The sequence below is a fragment of the Rhinoraja longicauda genome, chromosome 40 (genome assembly GCF_053455715.1).
Source record: "Rhinoraja longicauda isolate Sanriku21f chromosome 40, sRhiLon1.1, whole genome shotgun sequence".
Classification (NCBI taxonomy): Eukaryota; Metazoa; Chordata; class Chondrichthyes; order Rajiformes; family Arhynchobatidae; genus Rhinoraja; species Rhinoraja longicauda.
This window is the reverse complement of record NC_135992.1, coordinates 2,510,608-2,536,835: the sequence shown is the minus strand read 5'-3', so window position 1 is coordinate 2,536,835 and position 26,228 is coordinate 2,510,608. Positions and strand designations below refer to the sequence as shown.

General features: G+C 53.5%; 2 protein-coding genes across 6 annotated transcripts in view; both read right to left on the bottom strand.

Moving 5' to 3' along the window:
* The window catches only part of LOC144611372 (ER lumen protein-retaining receptor 3-like), a 24,625-nt gene extending 21,781 nt beyond the window's left edge, over window positions 1–2,844 (bottom strand). Inside the window, 1 exon segment of the mRNA XM_078430444.1 lies at window positions 2,741–2,844. Coding sequence (XP_078286570.1) covers window positions 2,741–2,844 — 104 coding nt within the window.
* A 10,993-nt stretch (window positions 2,845–13,837) lies between these two features.
* The window catches only part of sgsm3 (small G protein signaling modulator 3), a 101,297-nt gene continuing 88,906 nt past the window's right edge, over window positions 13,838–26,228 (bottom strand). For all 5 annotated transcript variants that reach the window (XM_078430544.1, XM_078430546.1, XM_078430547.1 and 2 more), the window contains 4 exons: window positions 25,661–25,746; window positions 21,844–21,966; window positions 18,788–18,848; window positions 13,838–16,257 (listed from right to left, as the gene is read on the bottom strand). In XM_078430544.1, coding sequence (XP_078286670.1) covers window positions 16,174–16,257; window positions 18,788–18,848; window positions 21,844–21,966; window positions 25,661–25,746 — 354 coding nt within the window. In that variant the 3' untranslated portion in view covers window positions 13,838–16,173. The remainder of the gene's footprint in view (window positions 16,258–18,787; window positions 18,849–21,843; window positions 21,967–25,660; window positions 25,747–26,228) is intronic.

Here is a 26,228-nt window from a genome sequence, read left to right as displayed (position 1 = left end):
GAACTTGGCGGCGGCGGCAGCGGCTTCACCCGGTGACGTGGCCGCTCCTCCAGCGCCTCCCACTGCCCTGGGAACTGCCCTGGGACAGGACGGGGGGGGGGACAGGGGGGAGAGACAGGGGGGGGACAGGGGGGGAGGGGGGACAGGGGGGGAGGGGGGACAGGGGGGGACACACAGGGGGGAGAGGGAGGGAGACACAGCCCTGGGAACTGCCCTGGGACAGGGGGGGGAGAGGGGGGGACAGGGGGGGGGAGAGAGAGAGGGGGGACAGGGGACGACGACAGGGGGGAGAGGGGGGACAGGGGGGGGGGACAGGGGGGAGAGGGGGGGAGAGGGGGAGAGGGGGGGGAGAGGGGGGGACAGGGGGGGAGAGAGAGGGGGAGACACAGCCCTGGGAACTGCCCTGGGACAGGGGGGGGAGAGGGGGGGACAGGGGGGGGGGAGAGAGAGGGGGGAGAGGGGGGAGACACAGGGGGGGGGGAGCGGGAGACACAGGGGGGGAGAGGGGGGGAGAGAGGGGGGAGAGAGGGGGGAGAGACACAGGGGGGGGCAGGGGGGGAGAGGGGGGAGAGACACAGCCCTGGGAACTGCTCTGGGAACTGCTCTGGGACAGGGGGGGGAGAGAGGGGAGAGAGGGGAGAGAGGGGGGAGAGAGGGGGGAGACAGGGGGGGGAGAGGGGGGGGGGACACAGCCCTTGGAACTGCCCTTGGAACTGCTCTGGGACAGGGGGGAGAGAGGGGAGAGAGGGGAGAGAGGGGGGAGACAGGGGGGGGAGAGGGGGGGACACAGCCCTGGGAACTGCCCTGGGACAGGGGGGGAGAGGGGGGGAGAGTGGGGGACAGGGGGGGGGAGAGGGGGGGACAGGGGGGGAGAGGGGGGGAGAGAGGGTGAGAGAGGGGGGAGACAGGGGGGGGACAGGGGGGGGAGAGGGGGGAGAGAGGGGGGAGACAGGGGGGACGACAGGGGGGGGGAGCGGGGGGGATAGGGGGGAGACAGGGGGGAGAGGGGGAGAGGGGGGAGACAGGGGGGGACAGGGGGGAGAGAGGGGGAGAGACACAGGGGGGGAGACACAGCCCTGGGAACTGCCCTGGGAACTGCTCTGGGACAGGGGGGGGGGAGAGAGGGGAGAGAGGGGAGAGAGGGGGGAGAGGGGGAGACAGGGGGGAGAGGGGGGGACACAGCCCTGGGAACTGCCCTGGGACAGGGGGGGAGAGTGGGGGACAGGGGGGGGGAGAGGGGGGAGACACAGGGGGGAGAGGGGGGGGGAGAGAGGGGGAGAGAGGAGGGAGAGAGGGGGAGAGACACAGGGGGGGACAGGGGGGAGAGAGGGGGGAGAGGGGCGAGAGAGGGGGAGAGAGGGGGAGAGAGGGGGAGAGGGGGGGAGAGAAGGGGAGAGGGGGGGAGAGAGGGGGATGGGGAGAGAGGGGGAGAGGGGGGGAGAGTGGGGGACAGGGGGGGGAGAGGGGGGGGGAGAGGGGGGGAGAGGGGGGGAGAGAGGGTGAGAGAGGGGGGAGACAGGGGGGGGACAGGGGGGGGGAGAGGGGGGAGAGAGGGGGGAGACAGGGGGGACGACAGGGGGGGGGGGAGCGGGGGGGATAGGGGGGAGACAGGGGGGGAGAGGGGGAGAGGGGGGAGAGACACAGGGGGGGAGACACAGCCCTGGGAACTGCCCTGGGAACTGCTCTGGGACAGGGGGGGGAGAGAGGGGAGAGAGGGGAGAGAGGGGGAGACAGCGGGGGAGAGGGGGGGGACACAGCCCTGGGAACTGCCCTGGGACAGGGGGGGAGAGTGGGAGACAGGGGGGGGAGAGGGGGGAGACACAGGGGGGAGAGGGGGGGGAGAGAGGGGGAGAGAGGAGGGAGAGAGGGGGAGAGACACAGGGGGGGACAGGGGGGAGAGAGGGGGGAGAGGGGGAGACACTGCCCTGGGAACTGCCCTGGGACAGGGGGGGGGGAAAGGGGGGAGACAGGGGGGGGGGAGAGGGGGGGACAGGGGGGGAGACACAGCCCTGGGAACTGCCCTGGGACAGAGGGGGGGACAGGGGGGGAGAGGGGGGGGGGCATGGGGGGGGAGAGAGGGGGAGAGGGGGGAGAAAGGGGGGAGACAGGGGGAGAGGGGGGGGACAGGGGGGGAGACACAGCCCTGGGAACTGTCCTGGGACAGAGGGGGGGACAGGGGGGGAGAGGGGGGGGGAGAGAGAAATGAGGAGAGGGGGAGAGAGAAAGAGGGAGAGGGGGAGAGGGAAAGGGGGAGAGAGAGAGAGAGGGGGGGGAGGGAGGGCGTGAGAGAGGGAGAGAAATGGTGAGTGAGTGAAAGATTGTGAGTGAGAATGAGGGGGGAAGAGAGTGTGTGAGAGATAGTGAGTGGGTAGAGAGTGAGTGAGTGAGAGGGAGGTGGGGAGGTGGGGAGGTGGGGAGGTGGGGAGGGAGGGAGGGAGCACTAGTTTCCATTCCTCTGTCCTGCCCACCCACCCTGTTACCTTCAGTGACCGGTGGACTAGCCCCATGTTCCTCATCTCCCCAGTATCTGATCGTCTGTGGACTCTCCCCCACCCGGGCTGAATCCCTCTGGGACCTCTGTGGCCCTGGATCCAGGGCCTCCACATTGGCCTTTACAAAACGCAGACCACAAACAGCAGAAGAGGCCCTTCGGCCCACGATGCCTGTGCCAAGCACCCCTGGCTCCCCGCGGTCCAGATCCCTCCATCTCCATCTGCTGATCTGAGACCCTCTAACTCACCACTGGCCCCCACCACTGGCCCCCACCACTGGCCCCCACCACTGGCCCCCACCACTGGCCCCCACCACTGGCCCCCACCACTGGCCCCCACCACTGGCACTCATCACTCTCTGTAATAAACCTGCCCCACCTTGTCACTCTTGCCTGAAGGCTACGTCCTCCAGTCTGTGACTTCTCCATCCTGGGGGGAAAGATTCTGTCAAACCCATCTATGCCTTTCATATTTTTCAAAGCCCGGCACGGTGGCGCAGCGGTAGAGTTGCTGCTTTACAGCGAATGCAGCGCCGGAGACCCGGGTTCAATCCCGACTACGGGCGCTGTCTGTAAGGAGTTTGTACGTTCTCCCGTGACCTGCGTGGGTTTTCTCCGAGATCTTCGGTTTCCTCCCACACTCCAAAGACGTGCAGGTATGTAGGTTAATTGGCTGGGCGAATGTAAACATTGTCCCTAGTGTGTGTAGGATAGTGTTAATGTGCGGGGATCGCTGGGCGGCACGGACCCGGTGGGCCGAAGGGCCTGTTTCCGTGCTGTATCTCTAAACTAAATCCTCACTCTAAACTGTACCCCAGGATAAAAATGACATCTTTCAGGTCTCCCCCTCAACCTCCCAAGCTCCGGAGAAGACAATCCAAGTCTGTGCGTCAGTCTGAAGAAGGGTCTCGACCCGAAACGTCACCCATCCCTTCTCTCCAGAGATGCTGCCCGACCCGCTGAGTTACTCCAGCTTTTTGTGTCTGTCTTCGGTTGAAACCAGTGATCTCCTTGTAGATTATACACTCTAATCTGGGCATCATTCTGGTAAACTTCAACTGCATCCATTCCACATCCTTCCTGTAACGCGTTGACCAAAACTGTACACGACACTGCAAATGCAGCCTGACCATTCTATATAGTTGCATCACCACTTCCTGACTCTTATCTCAATGCCCCAACCGATGACGACTGGCATACCAGATGCCTTCTTTACCATTCCCTCTGCTTGTGGTGCCACTTTCAGGGAGTTGTGGACTTGTTCCCCAGGATGAGTTAGATAGAGCTCTAGGGGCTAGTGGAATCAAGGGATATGGGGAGAAGGCAGGCACGGGTTACTGATTGTGGATGATCAGCCACGATCACAATGAATGGCAGTGCTGGCTCGAAGGGCCAAATGGCCTCCTCCTGCACCTATTGTCTATGTTTCTATGTCCCTCTGTTGTACCCCAACGCTGTTAAAGGTCTTGCCATTAACTGTGTACATTTCCCTTACATTCGACTTCCCAAAGTGCAACACCTCACAGCTCAATGGCCTCCTCCTGCACCTATTGTCTATTGTCTATTGATCAGGTTGGGAAACCTTTTAACTGATGACAAAAGTCAGATCAATGGCATTTGGCTCATAGCAGACTCTGTGATATTGTAACTTCGGTCTCCTCCCACACTCCAAAGACGTACAGGTGTGTAGGTAAATTGGCTGGGTAAATTTAAAAACTGTCCCTAGTGTGTGTAGGATAGTGTTAGTATGCGGGATCGCTGGTCGGCGTGGACCCGATGGGCGGAAGGGCCTGTTTCCGCGCTGTATCTCTAAACTAAACTAATCTAAACTGTCTCCCCACCCCCACTCCATCCCCGCCACCATTATCTTTTGCCTTTTATCACTGAGCCTGTCCCGATACCTCCTCCCTCGACTCTGTCCAGGGACCCCGACAATCCTTACAGGTGAGGCAGAGGTTCACATCCCCCTCCCCAGGTACCTTCCCCAGCAACTGCAGGAGATGCAACACCTGTCCCTGTACCTCCTCCCTCGACTCTGTCCAGGGACCCCGACAATCCTTTCAGGTGAGGCAGAGGTTCACTTGCACCTCCTCCAACCTCATCTACTGTATCCACTGTTCAAGATGTGGACTCTTGTACATCGGCGAGACCAAACGTAACCGGGCGATCGTTACACTGAACACCTTCGCTCAGTCTGCCTTAGCCTCTCTGCCATCTCCCGGTTGCCACACTGTTGAATTCCTCTTCCCATTCCCACACTGACCTTCCAGTCCTGGGCCTCCCCCACTGTCAGAGTGAGGATGAATGCAAAACTAAGCAACAGCACCTCATATTTCGCTTGGGCAGCTTACAATCCAGCGGTATGGATATTGGTCTCTCTAATTAGAAACATAGAAAATAGGTGCTGGAGTAGGCCATTCGGCCCTTCGAGCCTGCACCGCCATTCAATATGATCATGGCTGATCATCCAACTCAGTATCCCGTACCTGCCTTCTCTCCATACCCCCTGATCCCTTTAGCCACAAGGGCCACATCTAACTCCCTCTTAAATATAGCCAATGAACTGGCCTCAACTACCTTCTGTGGCAGAGAATTCCACAGATTCACCACTCTGTGTGAAAAAATGTTTTCTCATCTCGGTCCTAAAAGACTTCCCCCTTATCCTTAAGCTGTGACCCCTGGTTCTGGACTTCCCCAACATCGGGAACAATCTTCCCGCATCTAGCCTCTCCAACCCCTTAAGAATTTTATATGTTTCTATAAGATCCCCCCTCAGTCTTCTAAATTCCAGCGAGTACAAGCCCAGTCTATCCAGTCTTTCTTCATATGAAAGTCCTGCCATCCCAGGGATCAATCTGGTGAACCTTCTCTGTACTCCCTCTAAGGCTAGATTGAACATAACCCTTGCATTCCCTCTCTCTCTTTCCCTCCACCACCCAAAGTCATCCTGCTAGTTTCACTGTTCGTATCCCTTTGTTATCACCTTGTCCACAGCCAACAATGGATCATTGTGGGCTCCACCTTCCCCTGGTCATCTGTGCCGGCTCTGATTTGTTCTGTACCTTTTCACGCCTCTAGATTCCCTCTGCCCTGACTCTCACTCAGTCTGAAGAAGGGTCTCAACCCAAAACGTCATCTTTTATTTTTTTCCAGAGATGCTGCCTGACCCGCTGAGTTTCTTCAGCTTTTCAATAGACAATAGACAATAGGTGCAGGAGGAGGCCATTCGGCCCTTCGAGCCAGCACCGCCATTCAATGTGATCATGGCTGATCATTCTCAATCAGTACCCCGTTCCTGCCTTCTCCCCATACCCCCTGACTCCGCTATCTTTAAGAGCTCTATCCAGCTCTCTCTTGAATGCATTCAGAGAATTGGCCTCCACTGCCTTCTGAGGCAGAGAATTCCACAGATTCACAACTCTCTGACTGAAAAAGTTTTTCCTCATCTCAGTTCTAAATGGCCTACCCCTTATTCTTAAACTGTGGCCCCTGGTTCTGGACTCCCCCAACATTGGGAACATGTTTCCTGCCTCTAACGTGTCCAACCCCTTAATAATCTTATACGTTTCGATAAGATCCCCTCTCATCCTTCTAAATTCCAGTGTATACAAGCCTAGTCGCTCCAGTCTTTCAACATATGACAGTCCCACCATTCCGGGAATTAACCTAGTAAACCTCCCCTTTTCATGTCTAAGTTCAGAACCATCTGGGTGAAGAGTTCCAGTGACCCCATGTTCCTCATGGTTCCAGTCACCCATGTTCCTCATGGTTCCAGTCACCCATGTTCAACCCCAGCTGCTGGTGCTGTCCGTGTGGAGTTTGCACGTCCTTCCTGAGTCCCTATGGGCTTTCCCTGGGATGGCGGGACTTACATATGAGGAAAGACTAGATAGACTGGGCTTGTACTCGCTGGAATTTAGAAGACTGAGGGGGGATCTTATAGAAACATATAAAATTCTTAAGGGGTTGGAGAGGCTAGATGCGGGAAGATTGTTCCCGATGTTGGGGAAGTCCAGAACCAGGGGTCACAGCTTAAGGATAAGGGGGAAGTCTTTTAGGACCGAGATGAGAAAACATTTCTTCACACAGAGAGTGGTGAGTCTGTGGAATTCTCTGCCACAGAAGGTAGTTGAGGCCAGTTCATTGGCTATATTTAAGAGGGAGTTAGATGTTAAAGGGATCAGGGGGTATGGAGAGAAGGCAGGTACAGGTTACTGAGCTGAATGATCAGCCATGATCATATTGAATGGCGGTGCAGGCTCGAAGGGCCGAATGGCCTACTCCTGCACCTATTTTCTATGTTTCTATGCTCCGGTTTCCTCCCACAGCTCAGAAGATGTGTGGGGTTGGTCGGTAGGTTGGTCGATTGGCCGTTGTGTCGGTGAACATTAGAATCTGGGGGGGGGGAGTTGATGGGAATTTGTTCGTTTTTAGTTTAGACATACAACGCCCTTCAACAGGCCCTTCGGCCCACCGAGTCCGCCCTGACCAGCGACCACGAACACGATCCTACGGACAGGTGGGGTGGGAGAAATGGGTGGGCTTTGAGTTGGGTGAGGACAGGACACGGAGAAGGGGTCAAGGGCATGATTACACCCTACTTTTTCCCTTGTTCCCTCTTACCCTTAATATCCATAAAATGCTTTGGAACTCTCTTTAATCTTGTCCACCACCCACCCATCCTCCGTATAGAAAACCCTGGCCTCCACATCACCTTGAAACCTTCCCCTCTCTCCCTAAAGCTCCACATTTCTAGCCTGGTGAAAAGGTTCTGAGTGCCTACAGGATCTATGCGTCTTTATAAACTTTTACCATCTTCCCATATAAGATTATTTACCATCTTCCCATATAAGATTATTAACCATCTTCCCATATAAGATTATTTACCATCTTCCCATATAAGATTATTAAGCATCTTCCCATATAAGATCATTAACCATCTTCCCATATAAGATTATTAAGGGGTTGGACACGTTTAGGTTTTTTTTAGATTTAGAGATACAGCGCGGAAACAGGCCCTTCGGCCCACCGAGTCCGCGCCGCCCAGCGATCCCCGCACATTAACACTATCCTACACACACTAGGGACAATTTTTACATTTACCCAGTCAATTAACCTACAAACCTGTACGTCTTTGGAGTGTGGAAGGAAACCGAAGATCTCGGAGAAAACCCACGCAGGTCACGGGGAGAACGTACAAACTCCGTACAGATGGCGCCCGTAGTCGGGATCGAACCTGTTAGAGGCAGGAAACATGTTCCCGATGTTGGGGGAGTCCAGAACCAGGGGCCACAGTTAAAGAATAAGGGGTAGGCCATTTAGAACGGAGATGAGGAAAAACCTTTTCAGTCAGAGAGTGGTGAAGGTGTGGAATTCTCTGCCTCAGAAGGCAGTGGAGGCCAATTATCTGAATGCATTCAAGAGAGAGCTAGATAGAGCTCTTAAGGATAGCGGAGTCAGGGGGTATGGGGAGAAGGCAGGAACGGGGTACTGATTGAGAATGATCAGCCATGATCACATTGAATGGCGGTGCTGGTTCGAAGGGCCGAATGGCCTCCTCCTGCACCTATTGTTTATTGTCTTCTCAACCTTTGCTTCAGAGAAACCAGTCCACGTTTGCGCCCACCCTCTCCTTATAGCCAAGACACACTTGTCCCAGGGAGCTGTGGGTACAAGGAGTCAGATAACATCGGTGAGGGTTGGAATTAATCCTCAGCACCCCGCTATTCACTGAGAAAGACAATACAATACAATACAATATCTTTATTGTCATTGTACAGGCGTACAACGAGATTGGGAATGCGCCTCCCATACGATGCAATAATTTAATCAGCTAGTCAATATTCATTTAAACAACCCAATGAAACAAATTAGAACAGTTTTAAAACAGAATAAAGTGCAAGTAGATCTGTGCCGGATCACTGTGCGATGTGACCATCCGGCTCAGCAGGACCGGTTCATAGCAGCTATGGCCCTGGGGATGAAGCTGTTCCTGAGTCTGGATGTGCGGGCGTAGAAGGCCTTGTATCGTCTGCCCGATGGTAGAAGTTCGAACAGACTGTTGCAGGGGTGTGAAGAGTCTTTGTGGATGCTGGTGGCTTTTCTGAGGCATCGTGTGTTGTAGATGCCCTCCAAGTCTGGTAGCTGTGTTCAGATAGTCTTCTGAGCTCTATGGACTACCCGCTGTAGAGCTTTCCTTTCTGCCTCCGTGCAGCTGAGGTACCACACAGGGATGCCATGTGTTAGGATGCTCTCTATGGTGCAGCGGTAGAAGGTCGTCAGCAGCTGTTGGGGTAGACCAGACTTCTTCAGTGTTCTCAGGTAGAACAGTCGTTGCTGCACCTTCTTGACCAGCGCAGCGGTGTTAGTGGACGTTATATTTGGATCATTCAGGTATCTTGGTGAACCCCCTCTCCAACCTCTCCCTGTAGCTGGAACCCTCTAATCCGGGCAGCGTTCCGGAAAACCTCATCTGCACCCTCTCCAAAGCCTCCACATCCGTCCTGTATCGGGTTGACCAGAACTCCACGAACTACTCCAAATGCAACTCAACCAAAGTGATATAAAGCTGTAACATGATGTCCCGACTCTCATAGAGTCACAGAGTGACACAGCGTGGAAACAGGCCCTTCGGCCCAACTTGCCCCAGCTACACTAGTCCCACTTGCCTGCGTTTGGTCCATATCCCTCCAGACCCGTCCTATCCATGTACCTGTCTAACTGTTTCTGAAATGATGGGATAGTCCCAGCCACAACTACCTCCTCTGGCAGCTTGTTCCATACACCCACCACCCTCTGTGTGAAAAACTTACCCCTCAGGTTCCTATTAAATCTTTTCCCCTTCACCTTAAACCTATGCCCTCTGGTCCTCGACAAGGGTGGTCCCATACGGGACAAACCAATTTAGCCCAAACTACGGGATGTCCCGGCTAATACGGGACAGTTGGCAACCGTACCTATAATATAACACCATCGCCGATCGCCCGATGTGTACTCATTTGATGAGATTTCCAGGACATCCTGTTCAATACTGTGATAATAACCTCCTCAAATCATTACAATAAATGTATTTTGCCTCCCTGCTCCCACCACACCCTGAACAGTCAAACCAACCCTTCTTTTGACCATGACTCAGTGAACACAACAGTTCCATATTCCCTTGAGCTGAACAATGCTCCCAGTTCACCTGCCTAACCAGTCGGGCTCCTTGCAAGTGACTAGTTTAGTTTAGAGATACAGCGCGGAAACAGGCCCTTCGGCCCACCGAGTCCGCGCCGACCAGCGATCCCCGCACACTAACACTATCCTACAAACACTGGGGACAATTTAGATTTATACCAAGCCAATTAGCCTACAAACCTGCACGTCTTTGGAGTGTGGGAGGAAACCGGAGATTCGGGAGAAAAGCCCACGCAGGTCACAGGGAGAGCGTACAAACTCCGTACAGACGGCACCCCTTGTTCGGATCGAACCCGGGGCACTGGCGCTGTGAGGCAGCAACTACCCAGGGTGGATGATGAGGAGCTAAAGCAGCTCCCACCCCCGAATCCCACTTGACTGCGTTTGGCCCATATCCTTCTAGACCCATGTATCTGTCTAATTGCTTCTTAAACATTGTGATAGTCCCAACCTCAACTACCTCCTCCGGCAGCTCATTCCATACACCCACCACCCTCTGTGTGAGAGAGTTACCCTCAGATTCCTATAAAATGTTTCCCCCTTCACCCTAAACCTGTCCACTCTGGTTCTCGATTTCCCCACTCTGGGCAAGAGTCCACTCAATCTATCCCTCTCATGATTTTGTACACCTCTGTAAGATCATCCCTCATCCTCCTGCGCTCCAAGTAATAGGCTCCCGGCCTACCCAACCTCTCCCTGTAGCTCACACCCTCTAGTCCTGGCAACATCCTCGTAAATCTTCTCTGTACCCTTTCCGACTTAACAACATCTTTCCTATAACACGGTGCCCAGAACGGAACACAATACTCTAAATGCGGCCTCACCAATGTCTTATACAACTGCAACATGACCTCCCAACTTCTATACTCAATATACTCTGACTGAAGGCCAATGTGCCAAAAGCCTTTTTGACCAGCCCATCTACCTGTGACTCCACCTTCAAGGAACCATGCACCTGCACTCCTAGATCCCTCTGCTCTACAACACTCCCCAGAGGTCTACCATTCACTGTGTAGGTCCTGCCCATGTTAGACTTCCCAAAATAAAACACCTCACATTTCTCTGTATTAAATTCCATCAACCAACCATTCCTCAGCCCACCTGGCCAATCGATCAAGATCCTGCTGCAATGTTTGACAACCATCTTCACCATCCACAAAACCACCCACTTTTGTGTCATCTGCAAACTTGCTTATCTTACTATCTACACTCTCATCCAAATCATTGATGTAGATATCAAGATATCTTGTCTGCCTGCTCTCCTGAAGCAGCGAGCTCCAAATAAAGGCTTCAAGACAATAGACAATAGATGCAGGAGGAGGCCATTCGGCCCTTCGAGCCAACACCACCATTCAATGTGATCATGGCTGATCACTCTCAATCAGTACCCCGTTCCTGCCTTCTCCCCATACCCCCTGACTCCGCTATCCTTAAGAGCTCTATCTTAAGACTGCCAGGATGGTCATTGTAAAAGGCCCTCACCTTGGTCTTAGAGGGGAGGGCGCTCCTCAAACTGCGGAGCATCCTGGACAATACAGCTCACCCCCTCCATGACCCACTGGCCAACCTGAGGAGCACCTTCAGCAACAGACTGGTCCCACCGAGATACAGCACAGAACGCCACAGGAGATCCTTCTTCCCTGTGGTTATCAAACTGTACAACTCCTCCCCCTTCTGTCGTGGGGTAGACTGAGACTGTCTCCCCCCCTCCCTCCCCACCCCCCCAACTCTCTCCAATCTTTGCACATCCTCAATCCTTTCCACTCGCCATTTTAATTTCACGTTTCATGTATCTTGTGTTTTATGACTGTTGGCAGACCAATTTCCCTCCTGGGATAAAGTTCTATCATAGAAACATAGGTGCAGGAGGAGGCCATTCAGCCCTTCGAGACAGCACCGCCATTCATTGTGATCCAGGCTGATCATCCACAATCAATAACCTGTGCCTGCCTTCTCCCCATATCCCTTGATTCCACTAGCCCCTAGAGCTCTATCTAACTCTCTCTTAAATCCATCCAGTGATTTGGCCTCCACTGCCCTCTGTGGCAGAGAATTCCACAAATTCACAACTCTCCGGGTGAAAAAGTTCCTTCTCACCTCAGTTTTAAATGGCCTCCCCTTTATTCTAAGACTGTGTGGCCCCTGGTTCTGGACTCCCCCAATATTGGGAACATCGTATCGTATCTAAACTTCGGAAAATATTTAAGTGAAATTGAACGAAGGTTCCTTTTACACGGCTTGCTGGTGGTGAGAGTGGGCGGGCAGGCTTTGAACAAAATCGCGCTGGAGAGTGCACTCATCCACTTATTAGAAACATAGAAAATAGGTGCAGGAGTAGGCCATTCGGCCCTTCGAGCCTGCACCGCCATTCAATATGATCATGGCTGATCATCCAACTCAGTATCCCGTACCTGCCTTCTCTCCATACCCCCTGATCCCTTTAGCCACAAGGGCCACATCTAACTCCCTCGTAAATATAGCCAATGAACTGGCCTCAACTACCTTCTGTGGCAGAGAATTCCACAGATTCACCACTCTCTGTGTGAAAATAAACTTTCTCATCTCGGTCCTAAAAGACTTCCCCCTTATCCTTAAACTGTGACCCTTTGTTCTGGACTTCCCCAACATTTGGAACAATCTTCCTGCATCTAGCCTGTCCAACCCCTTAAGAATTTTGTAAGTTTCTATAAGATCCCCCCTCAATCTTCTAAATTCCAGCGAGTACAAGCCGAGTCTATCCAGTATTTCTTCATATGAAAGTCCTGCCATCCCAGGGATCAATCTGGTGAACCTCTGTACTCCCTCTATGGCAAGAATGTCTTTTCTCAGATTAGGAGACCAAAACTGTACGCAATACTCCAGGTGCGGTCTCACCAAGGCCCTGTACAACTGCAGCAGAACCTCCCTGCTCCTATACTCAAATCCCCTCGCTATGAATGCCAACATACCATTGGCTTTCTTCACTGCCTGCTGCACCTGCATGCCTACTTTCAATTCATTCATGTTGTCAAATGCGAGGCAGCAGCCTGGGCCCCTGACGCGGACTCTCCACAGAATAGTCACGCCACAGACACTGGCCATTCTGTCCTTCAGGCCGTACTGGCCCCTGCCACATGCTTCACACCAGCTGCGAATGCCCCCTTGTGGAATTTAGATTTGAAAGACGCAGCGTGGAAACTGACCCTTCGGCCCATCCAGTCGGTCCATGCCAGCCATCGATCAGCCCTTCACACCAGCTCCATGATATCCCACTTTCCCCTCCACTCCCTACACGATTAACAAAGGCCAATTAACCGACAAACCCGCGCGTCTTTGGGATGTGGGAGGAAACCGGAGACAACAGCCGGGATCAGGATCGAACTCGTGACTCTTTGTGCTGTGAGGTCGGATCTCTACTAGATTGAAATATTTTTCTGGGTGTTACGCAGGTGATTTTAGCAGGAAACGCCAATAGCCTTTGGGGAATGGGGCTGATTTCTGGCCCAACCTTGTATAGGCCCCACCTCCTATTCCCATCAGTGACACAGGCCTGTATCCCGTATCGCCCTGAATGGCCCTGATAGTAGTTAAAACAGCAGCACCAGTGATACCCCAACCCTGCCCACCTTCACCATTGTCACGCACACAAAGGCTGAGCTTAGTTTAAAGTGCGCAAACAGGCCCTTCGGCCCACCGAGCCCGTGCCGACCAGCGATCTCCGCACACTAACACTATCCCACACACACTAGGGACAATCTACATTTATACCATGCCAATTAACCTACATGATATGATATATGATATGATATGATATGATATGATATGAAATCTGCACGTCTTTGGAGTGTGGGAGGAAACCAGCGCACCCGGAGAAAACCCACGCAGGTCACAGGGAGTACGTACAAACTCCGTACAGACAGCACCCGTGGTTGGGATTGAACCCGGGTCTCCGGTGCTGCTCCACCGTGCCGCCCAGAGCAGTGTTCTATCCTTGGTTCTAGCCGAGTGGGCGGATGGATGGATATTTATTCTCACATATGTAAGTCAACATTACATCGTGAAATTCAATTTGCATTTAAGTTTCATTCAGTTTGCATTCAATTTGCATTCAATTTGCATTGCGAAGTTTCATCGAGTTCAAAGTCCTGGCCTAACCATGCGTAGCCGCGGTGTCCTCCACCGCTGCAGGCCGCGTGCGGTCCACGTGCTCGGCCTCTTGGAGCGGCGCCCGGTCCAGCCGAGCCCCAGGCTGCTGCAGGGCCTCCAGCGCCCAGGCCGTGCACTCCCTCCCTCCCTCAGTCCCAGTCTGCTTACCGGCTCCTCTGTCCCACTGCCTCCGCTCTGGGCGGGCAGGCCGGGGTTACAGGTGGTTGGGCCGGGAATACCTCGGGCCCACTCCCTCCACTCTGGGCGGGCGGGCCAGGCCGGGCCTACCTCCGTCCCACTGCCTCCATTCTGGGCGGGCGGGCTGGTGCTGCAGGTGGATGAGCTGGGCCTACCTCGGGCCCACTCCCTCCATTCTGGGCGGGCGGGCCTGGGCTACAGGGGTTGGGCCGGGCCTACCTCGGGCCCACTGCCTCCATTGTGGGCGGGCGGGCTGGTGCTACAGGTGGATGAGCCGGGCCTACCTCGGGCCCACTGCCTCCACTCTGGGCGGGCTGGGGCTACAGGTGGGCGGGCCAGGCCGGGCCTACCTCGGGCCCACTCCATCCACTCTGGGCGGGCGGGCCAGGGCTACAGGTGGGTAGGCCGGGCCGGGCCTACCTCCGTCCCCTCCATCCACAGCCTTCCTTGATCCAAGCCCCAACCAGCCAGCGGCCACAAGGTGAGGAGAATCAATGCAAAATGAAGCGCACTGCCAGTAGCCCAGTGTTCCTTTATTACTTATATACAAATAGCTCACATGATATAAAGTTTTTACATACAGACTGCGCGATGATCAAATAAAAATGAGGGAAGACGAGAAATAAATTAAAACTTGCGATCATCAGATTCAAACTGCGGACTAATCTCTAAAATCCATTATCCCACCTACCTGCACTCCAATAAAACCCTCGCGCTGAACTCTGCATTAAGCTCCCTCCCCTTTGGGAATGCCTGAAATACGACTAATACTTTGCCTTCGAAGATAGACACAAAATGCTGGAGTAACTCAGCGGGACAGGCAGCATCTATGGTGAGAAGGAATGGGTGACGTTTTGGGTCGAGACCCTTCTTCAGACTGAGAGTCAGGGGAGAGGGAGACACAGAGATATGGAAGGGTAAGGTGTGAAAACGAGACATCAAAAGAGATGGGGTTGAAGGAAAATGTAGACTAGATCATTGTTAGCTGGAAGGTGACAACGAAGTGTACAGAGATAACATTTAATCAGGGGGACAGTCAGACTGGTGGGAGAACTGGGATGGGGGAGGGATGGAGAGAGAGGGAAGACAAGGGTTATGTGAAGTTAGAGATGTCAATGTTCATATCGCTGGGGTGTAAGGTGCTCAAGTGATATATGAGGTGATGTTCCTCCACTTTGCGTTGGGCCTCTCGAGTGGAGCACGGGACTGTGCCATCCTCTCAGTCTGACTGCCAGCAACTGTTCAAGTGGGGACTCAACCAGGCTTAAACTAAGACACACGCACCAGGGATTGCAGATCCATGTTCCCCACAGATGCTGCCTGACCCGCTGAGTTACTCCAGCACTCTGTGTCTTTTTCAGGCGAAGATTCTCTTCGGCCCCATTGTTAAAAGTACCCTCGTGCCCAACATGCTCACGCTGCTGTTTGCATCTTGGTTGCTCTGGGTGGCTCCTGTTTGTTGGAACTAAATAGAGTACGGGCGTGAAAAAAGACACAAAGTGGGTGGAGTAACTCAGTGGGTCAGGCAGCATCTGTGGGGAACATGGATAGGTGACGTTTCACAGAGTGCTGGAGTAACTCAGCGGGTCAGGCAGCATCTGTGGGGAACATGGATAGGTGACGTTTCACAGAGTGCTGGAGTAACTCAGCGGGTCAGGCAGCATCTGTGGAGAACATGGATAGGCGACACTTCGGGTCGGGCCCCTTCTTTATACCCAAAACATCACCCGACCCGCTGAGTTACTCCAGCGTTTTGCGCTTATCTTCGACGTAAAGCAGCATGGGCAGTTCCTTCCTACACAGCTTGGGTCACTCTCTCGACATCAGCTGGGCGGGCTGGGATCCCGGCTGGGATTGGACTCCCGCAGGTTGCCAGTGGGAACAGGGAAGGATTACAGTGCAGGTCGATCGGCTCAGTAACCATTTGCCACCAATGAGAATCAGGTCAGGATGGTGTGCAACCAAACTTATTTTGCAGACAGCGAGGAGAAGAATAGAACGCGAGTTCCCAAGAGTTAGTGTGGTGAGGATCACAATGAGGCGATGTTCCTTGTCGAGGCCACTTCCCCTTGAGATGTGTGTGTGTGTGTGTACAAGGCTGGGGCTTGGCCCTGTACACACACACTGGCAGTGGCCTTGGCTTGGTGTGGGAGTGATGTATTGGGAGGTGCGTGGTCAGGTTATCCATCGATGTCCCAGCTGAAGAGATGATGCTTCACCAACATGTCCTGGACACCATCTTTCAGCGGCTTCTTCTCCTTCTCCTGGTGAGCAAACAAAGATCATATTGTTCCATCCAGAATGGACTGTCCAAAGGAGAGGAGCCAGGGGTGAGGGTTAGCTTAGTTTCCCAATACTGTGTGGAAACAGGCCCTTCGGCCCACCGAGTCTGTGCCGACCAGCGATCCCCGCACACTGACACTATCCTACACACACTAGGGACAATTTACAATTATACCAAGCTAATTAACCTACACACCTGCACGTCTTTGGAGTGTGGGAGAAAACCGAAGCACCCGGAGAAAACCCACGCGGGTCACGGGGAGAACGTACAAACTCCTTGAGGAAAGATTGGAAAGACTGGGCTTGTATTCACTGGAGTTTAGAAGGATGAGAGGGGATCCTATAGAGACGTATAAAATTATAAAAGGACTGGACAAGCTAGATGCAGGAAAAATGTTCCCAATGTTGGGGGAGTCCAGAACCAGGGGCCACAGTCTAAGAATAAAGGGGAGGCCATTTAAAACTGAGGTGAGAAGGAACTTTTTCACCCAGAGAGTTGTGAATTTGTGGAATTCTCTGCCACAGAGGGCAGTGGAGGCCAATTCACGGGATGGATTTAAGAGAGAGTTAGATAGAGCTCTACGGGCTAGTGGAATCAAGGGATATGGGGAGAAGGCAGGCACGGGTTACTGATTGTGGATGATCAGCCACGATCACAATGAATGGCGGTGCTGGCTCGAAGGGCTGAATGGCCTCCTCCTGCACCTATTTTCTATGTTTCCTTACATACAGCACCCGTAGTGGGGATTGAACCCGGGTCTCTGGCGCTGTGAGGCAGCAACTCTACCGCTGCTCCACCGTGCCACACTCTGCGGTGTGGAACGGGCTCAGGCCGCGAGTTTGACTCACTCCCTCCTGAGGCGCCATCAGCAGCAATTAAGAGAGCTCATGCCCAGCCACGGCCCCGACACAGACTCACACGGCATGGCACGTCACGCATCCCTCCCCTCCCCTCCACCCACAACCCCCACCCTCCCCAGCACATCACAACCCTCACCCAACCCAGCGCACCACGCACACACACTGTGACCACACACACACACACACACACTATGACCACACACACACACACACTATGACCACACACACACACACACTGTGACCACACACACACACACACACTGTGACCACACACACACACACACTGTGACCACACACACACACACACACTGTGACCACACACACACACACAGTGACCACACACACACACACACACACAGTGACCACACACACACACACACACACTGTGACCACACACACACACACACACTGTGACCACACACACACACACACACACTGTGACCACACACACACACACAGTGACCACACACACACACACACTGTGACCACACATACACACACACAGTGACCACACACACACACACTGTGACCACACACACACTGTGACCACACACACACACACACACTGTGACCACACACACACTGTGACCACACACACACACACTGTGACCACACACACACACACTGTGACCACACACACACTGTGACCACACACACACACTGTGACCACACACACACTGTGACCACACACACACACACTGTGACCACACACACACACACTGTGACCACACACACACTGTGACCACACACACTGTGACCACACACACACACACACACACACACACACACACTGTGACCACACACACACAGTGACCACACACACACACACTGTGACCACACACACACTGTGACCACACACACACACACACACACACTGTGACCACACACACACTGTGACCACACACACACACACACACACACTGTGACCACACACACACTGTGACCACACACACACACACACTGTGACCACACACACACACACACACTGTGACCACACACACTGTGACCACACACACTGTGACCACACACACACACTGTGACCACACACACTGTGACCACACACACTGTGACCACACACACACACTGTGACCACACACACTGTGACCACACACACAGTGACCACACACACACAGTGTGACCACACACACACACACTGTGACCACACACACACACACACTGTGACCACACACACACACACACAGTGACCACACACACACACACACACACACACAGTGACCACACACACACACACACACACAGTGACCACACACACACACACACACACACACACACACACAGTGACCACACACACACACACACACACACACTGTGACCACACACACACACACAGTGACCACACACACACACAGTGACTACACACACACACACACACTGTGACCACACACACACACACAGTGACTACACACACACACACACACACACACACTGTGACCACACACACACACACAGTGACCACACACACACACACACACACACACACAGTGACCACACACACACACACACTGTGACCACACACACACACACAGTGACCACACACACACACACAGTGACTACACACACACTCACATCATGGACTACACTCACACACACACACAGCTGAGGGTTGGTGAATGGATGGGTTGACGTTACCTCCTTCTTGACGGGTAGTTCCCAGTCCTGTGAGAGGCTGAATGCGAACCTGGACAGCACCCTGCAGGACAGAGGGGGCAGGAGGTGAGTGAGACGTGCGGTGCCAGGCTTGCAGAGGTTACATGGAGCAGAGGTGGGTGGAGAGGGGAGCTCGCCACACACCCTCTCAGTCAGGGAGAGGGGGCAGTTCACGTTAGCTCATTGTCACAGTGAGAAGCTTTTGTTGCGTGCTAACCAGTCAGCGGAAAGACAATACATTACAATTGAGCCGCCCACAGTGTACAGATACGTGACAGAGGGAACAACGTTTAGTGCAAGGTGAAGCCAGTATGAAAGGGTGCTGGAGGAGTAGAGATTCAAAAGAGTGGAGCAATTGTAAGTCCGAAGAGGGGTTTCGGCCCGAAATGTCACCCATTCCTTCTCTCCAGAGATGCTGCCCGACCCGCTGAGTTACTCCAGCATTTTGTGTCTATCTGGAGCGAATGTAATGAGTGATTGCAGATCCAATCGGTGTGTGACTAGCACACCACTGGAGCCTGGGTTGGGCACCATCTTAATGCTATACCTTCCCAAACGTAAGAGGATGAATGGGCAGAGATGGATAGAGACAGCTGAGGGAGTGATGGCCCATCACAGGTTAATGGCAACTACACTTCTCTGCAGCAGAATAAGGGGTAGGCCATTTAGAACTGAGATGAGGAAAAACTTTTTCAGTCAGAGAGTTGTAAATCTGTGGAATTCTCTGCCTCAGAAGGCAGTGGAGGCCAATTCTCTGAATGCATTCAAGAGAGAGCTGGATAGAGCTCTTAAGGATAGCGGAGTCAGGGGGTATGGGGAGAAGGCAGGAACGGGGTACTGATTGAGAATGATCAGCCATGATCACATTGAATGGTGGTGCTGGCTCGAAGGGCCGAATGGCCTCCTCTTGCACCTATTGTCTATTGGCTATCAGATTGTAGCCATTTATTCTGACCGTGTTACTCATTCCCCTATCCTTTGGTTTAGTTTAGAGATACAGCACTGATACAGGCCCTTCGGCCCACTGTGCCCTGGATGGGGGCCGACATCGGGAGCTCCGGCAGCGGCAGAGGCAACGTGTTCGCCCGCCCCGAATCGCGGGGCTTGGGTCGGCCCGCTGCGGACCTTTCACCGTCCGGCGCGGCCTGAAATAGGCCGCGGGATTTTTTTTCACCGCCCAGCGGGGGCTTCAATATCGGGAGCCCCGACGTGGCAACTCCAACAGCCTGACCGCGGGACAAGACGGCAGGGAAGAGAAAAAGACATTCTGGCCTTCCATCACAGTGAGGAGGGACTGGAGGAGACTCACTGTGATGGATGTTTCTTTTTGTTTGGTGTTAGTTGTGATTGTATGTGTTATTGCATTTTTATTGATTAATCTTATTGGTCTTATTGTTCAACTGCGGGTAATGTTTCATTTTACTACACATTTATGTGTATGTAACAAATAAACGACTATTGACTATTGATTGACTATTGACAACCAGCGATCCCCGCACACTAACACTATCCTACACACACCTGGAAAACCTGTGTTTTCTCCGGGCGCTCCGGTTTCCTCCCACACTCCAAATACCTACAGGTTTGTAGGTTAAATGGCTTCGATAAAATTGTAAATTGTCCCCAGTGTGTAGGATAGTGCTTGTGTACGGGGATCGCTGGTCGGCGCGGACTCGGTGGGCCGAAGGGCCTGTTTACGCACTCTCTAAGAAAAAGTATCTGTTGTGCACACTTGCCCCATGACCGTAGATCTGGGCGTGCAACACAAGGGGGGTAAGATCGATAGAACTTTATTTATCCCAGGAGAGAAATTGACCTGCCAATAGTCATAAAACAATCTGTGAGGGTGTGGGGTGAGAGAGTGTGGGGTAAGAGAGTGTGGGGGTGTGGGGTGGGAGAGTGTGGGGGTGTGGGGTGGGAGAGCGTGGGGTGGGAGGGTGTGGGGTGAGAGAGTGTGGGGTGGGAAAGTGTGGGGGTGTGGGGTGAGAGTGTGGGGTGAGAGAGTGTGGGGGTGTGGGGTGAGAATGTGTGGGGGTGTGAGGTGAGAGTGTGGGGGTGTGGGGTGAGAGTGTGGGGTGAGAGAGTGTGGGGTGAGAATGTGTGGGGGTGTGGGGTGAGAGTGTGGGGGGGTGGGGTGAGAATGTGTGGGGGTGTGGGGTGAGAATGTGTGGGGGTGTGGGGTGAGAGTGTGGGGTGAGAGAGTGTGGGGGTGTGGGGTGAGAGTGTGGGGTGAGAATGTGTGAGGTGAGAGAGTGTGGGGGTGTGGGGTGAGAGAGTGTGGGGGTGTGGGGTGGGAGAGTGTGGGGTGAGAGAGTGTGGGTGTGTGGGGTGATAGAGTGTGGGACGAGGGGGTGTGGGTGTGTGGGGTGAGAGAGTGTGGGACGAGGGGGTGTGGGTGTGTGGGGTGAGAGAGTGTGGGACGAGGGGGTGTGGGGTGAGAGAGTGTGGGGGTGTGGGGTGAGAGAGTGTGGGACGAGGGGGTGTGGGGTGAGAGAGTGTGGGGGTGTGGGGTGAGAGAGTGTGGGGGTGTGGGACGAGGGGGTGTGGGGTGAGAGAGTGTGGGGGTGTGGGGTGAGAGAGTGTGGGACGAGGGGGTGTGGGGTGAGAGAGTGTGGGACGAGGGGGTGTGGGGTGAGAGAGTGTGGGGGTGTGGGGTGAGAGAGTGTGGGGGTGTGGGACGAGGGGGTGTGGGGTGAGAGAGTGTGGGGGTGTGGGGTGTGGGGGTGTGGGGTGAGAGAGTGTGGGGGTGTGGGACGAGGGGGTGTGGGGTGAGAGAGTGTGGGGGTGTGGGGTGAGAGAGTGTGGGGGTGTGGGACGAGGGGGTGTGGGGTGAGAGAGTGTGGGGGTGTGGGGTGTGGGGGTGTGGGGTGAGAGAGTGTGGGGGTGTGGGGTGAGAGAGTGTGGGACAAGGGGGTGTGGGGTGAGAGAGTGTGGGGGTGTGGGGTGTGGGGGTGTGGGGTGAGAGAGTGTGGGGGTGTGGGGTGAGAGAGCGTGGGACGAGGGGGTGTGGGACGGGAGGGGTGAGAGCCGGTTCTTACCTGAGTTCACACTTGATCTGGACCCAGCCTGGACTACGTAGGAAAGACCAGGGCTGGTACCACTTTTCTACGGTCTGCATGCTGGAACAGAGGACCTCCAGCCAGAGGGGCAGCACCTGCTCACTACACAAAGACATGGTCTGTTAGACATCCCACCGGGCAGCATCAGAAATGAAAGACAACAGAGAACGCGCCAAGTACCAGCAGGAATCAGAGCGATGCTCATGGAATACCAAGCTGATGATCATACTGGCGATTGACGCACTATTACAAGAGTGCTCACATCAGAGATGTACAGAGCTCCACGTCACCTGCAGAAAACGGGCAACCACAATTTGCGGCACGGTGGCGCAGCGGTAGAGTTGCTGCCTTACAGCGCCAGAGACACGGGTTCAATCCCGACCACGGGTGCTGTCTGTACGGAGTTTGTACGTTCTCCCTGTGACCTGCGTGGGTTTTCTCCGGGTGCTCCGGTTTCCTCCCACACTCCAAAGCCGTACAGGTTTGTAGGTTAATCGGCTTGGTATATATGTAAATTGTCCCTGGTGTGTGTAGAATAGTGTTGGTGTGCGGGGATCGCTGGTGGGCCGAGGGGCGTGTTCACACCGGGTCCGCGCCGACCAACGATCCCCGCACACTAACGCTATTCTACACACACGAGGGACAATTTACAATCTTTACCAAAGCCAATTAACCTACAAACCTGCACGTCTTTGGAGTGTGGGAGGAAACCGGAGCACCCGGAGAAAACCCACGCAGGTCACAGGGAGAACGTACAAACTCCGTACAGACGGCATGCATCGTACCACACGTCATTGTTGAATTATTTGTTGAATTATTTAAGAGATGCATTACTGACAGTGTTACAGCTTAGGCATGCCATCTCTCGCATTCCCAAATACGGGACAAGGTGACATCACCGCCCCGCGCTCCACGTGACCTCACCCAGCCAGCGGCCACGTGCTCCTGCTCCACCAATGGCGGCCGCCCAGGCCTGGAGGCGGGTTGCTATGCAACCTCCGTTAGGCGGCACCGGGGCCTCCGGGCCTAGACTGTCTGAACCCACACTATCTGGAAGGCTGGAAGGTAGGCACAGATTGTAACCAGCATCTGCAGTTTATTTCCTACTACACTGTCCGGACCTACAGCGTCCGGGCCTAGAGCCTCCTCCGGGCCTAATACGGGATAAGGGCGGTCCCGTACGGACCAAGCCAATTTAGCCCAAAATACGGGATGTTCCGGCTAATACGGGACATTTGGCAACCCTACGCAGCTCCAGATTATTATCTCAATGGAGTTAGGTTAGGTAAGAGGGAGGTGCAGCGAGACCTGGGTGTCCTTGCACACCAGTCACTGAAAGTTGGCGTGCAGGTACAGCAGGCAGTGAAGAAAGCTAATGGCATGTTGGCCTTCATAACAAGAGGATTTCAGTACAGGAGCAAAGAGGTTCTTCTGCAGTTGTACAGGGCCCTGGTAAGACCACATCTGGAGTATTGTGTGCAGTTTTGGTCTCCTAATTTGAGGAAGGACATCCTTGTAATTGAGGCAGTGCAGCGTAGGTTCACGAGATTGATCCCTGGGATGGTGGGACTGTCATATGAGGAAAGATTGAAAAGACTGGGCTTGTATTCACTGGAGTTTAGAAGGATGAGAGGGGGTCTTATAGAAACATATAAAATTATAAAAGGACTGGACAAGCTAGATGCAGGAAAAATGTTCCCAATGTTGGGGGAGTCCAGAACCAGGGGCCACAGTCTTAGAATAAAGGGGAGGCCATTTAAAACTGAGGTGAGAAAAAACGTTTTCACCCAGAGAGTTGTGAATTTGTGGAATTCTCTGCCACAGAGGGCAGTGGAGGCCAATTCACTGGATGGATTTAAGAGAGAGTTAGATAGAGCTCTACGGGCTAGTGGAATCAAGGGATATGGGGAGAGGGCAGACACGGGTTCCTGATTGTGGATGATCAGCCGTGATCACAATGAATGGCGGTGCGTACAGGCTCGAAGGGCCGAATGGCCTCCTCCTGCACCTGTTGTCTATGTTTCTATGTTTCCAAGAACCTTCACAAAGCCACCCTCCCTTGCTGAGGACTCTGCCCTCTGCTGGCCACTTCTGCAACAACGAGCCTGAGTGAGAAAGTTGTTTTGGCAGGAACTACAGATGCTGGTTTATACCAACGAGACACACAAAATGCCCCTCTGGTTCCTAATAAATGCTTCCCCTCTCACCTTAAACCCATACCCTCTAATTCTTTATTCTCCTACCCTGGGAAGAAGTCTAAGAAAATAACCGCAGATGCTGGTACAAATCGAAGGTATTTCTTCACAAAATGCTGGAGTAACTCAGCAGGTCAGGCAGCATCTCTGGAGAGAAGGAATGGGTGATGTTTCGGGTCGAGACCCTTCTTCAGACTGATGTCAGGGGGGCGGGACAAAGGAAGGATATAGGTGGAGACAGGAAGATAGAGGGAGATCTGGGAAGGGGATGGGGAAGAGAGGGACAGAGGAACTATCTAAAGTTGGAGAAGTCGATGTTCATACCACTGGGCAAGCCCATGGGCCTCCAGTCCCATAGTGAGGCCCACCGGAAATTGGAGGAACAGCACCTCATATTTAGCTTGGGCAGCTTGCAGCCCAGTGGTATGAACATTGACTTCTCCAACTTTAGATAGTTCCTCTGTCCCTCTCTTCCCCTCCTCCTTCCCAGTTCTCCCTCTATCTTCCTGTCTCCACCTATATCCTTCATTTGTCCCGCCCCCCTGACATCAGTCTGAAGAAGGGTCTCGACCCAAAACGTCACCCATTCCTTCTCTCCTGAGATGCTGCCTGACCTGCTGAGTTACTCCAGCATTCTGGGAAGAAGTCTGTTCATTAATCTCAGTTACAGTTTAGTTTATTCTCAAAGGTAGACACAAAATGCTGGAGTAACTCAGCGGGTCAGGCAGCATCTCGGGAGAGAAGGAATGGGTGACGTTTCAGGTCGAGTCCCTTCTTCAGACTGATGTCAGGGGAGGATGTTTCCACTAGTGGGGGAGACTAAAGGTCATAGCCTCAGAATTAAAGGATGTACTTTTAGGAAGGAGATGAGGAGAAATTTCTTTAGTCAGTGGGTGGTGAATCTGTGGAACTATTTGCTCGTGGAACTATGTGGAACTAACAGAAGGCTGTAGAGGCCAAGTCAATGGGTTTTTTTTAAGGCAGAGGTAGATAGGTTCTTGATTGGTACAGGTGTCAGAGGTTATGGGGGGGAAGGCAGGAGAATGGGGTTAGGAGGGAGAGATAGATCAGCCATGATTGAATGGTGGAGTAAACTTGATGGGCTGAATGGCCTAATTCTACTCCTATCACGTATGACCTTATGATAGATTAGCCACGATTGAATGGCAGAGTAGGCTTGATGGGCCGAACGGTCAAATTCTGCTCCTATCACCAATTAACATATGAAAAGTGCCCTAGCTTAGGGAAGGACAGTTCAGAAGCCTGATAATGTAGGGGCTAGAAGCTATTCCCGAGTCTGTTGGCATTCATTTCCAAGCTTCTGTAGCTTCTGCTGGACAGGAGCGGGGAGAAGAAGGAATGACTGGGGTGGGACAAGCCTGTGATCATGTTGGCAGCTTCTCCGAGGCACAGTGATGTGTGGACAGGGGTTTATTGTCCTGTGATGGATTATTTCCCAAAGCATTTCAACAAATCCCTCTTGACCTTAAAGCTGTGTTTAAGTTTTTCAGCAGAGCCATCATATTGAGCCTTTAACTATTTATTTGTGTGACCCTACTCCTGAGCCTCAAGGGATGGGACAATGATGAGGAGAGTCTTACTTCAATCCCACACAGATCAGTGATCGGAACTTCACATCCATCTGGGCGTGGGCAGAGTCGTGACTCATGTTCACTGACTGGACAGCCTGAAAGAAAAGCAGAGGTGGCACTGATGGAACCAGAGATTCGGACACAAATTTAGGCCGGCACGGTGGCGCAGCGGTAGAGTTGCTGCCTCACAGCGCCAGAGACCCGGGTTCGATCCCAACTACGGGCGCTGCCTGTACGGAGTTTGTGCATTCTCCCCGTGACCTGCGTGGGTTTTCTCCGAGATCCTCGGATTCCTCCCACACTCCAAAGACGTACAGGTTTGTAGGTTAATTGGCTCGGAATAATTGTAAATTGTCCCTAGTGTGTGTAAGATAGTGAAAGTGTGCGGGGATCGCAGGTCGGCGTGCAATCAGTGGGCCGAAGGGCCTGTTTCTGCGCTGTATCTCTAAACTAAACTAACACAGTGGCTCATCTGCATTCAGCCTTTTAGGATTTTAATTGGAAAAAACAATTCAAATTGTCATCCTTTCTTTTAATACTCTTTTTGCCTTAAAATAAACCTCCAGTGGTAGATATG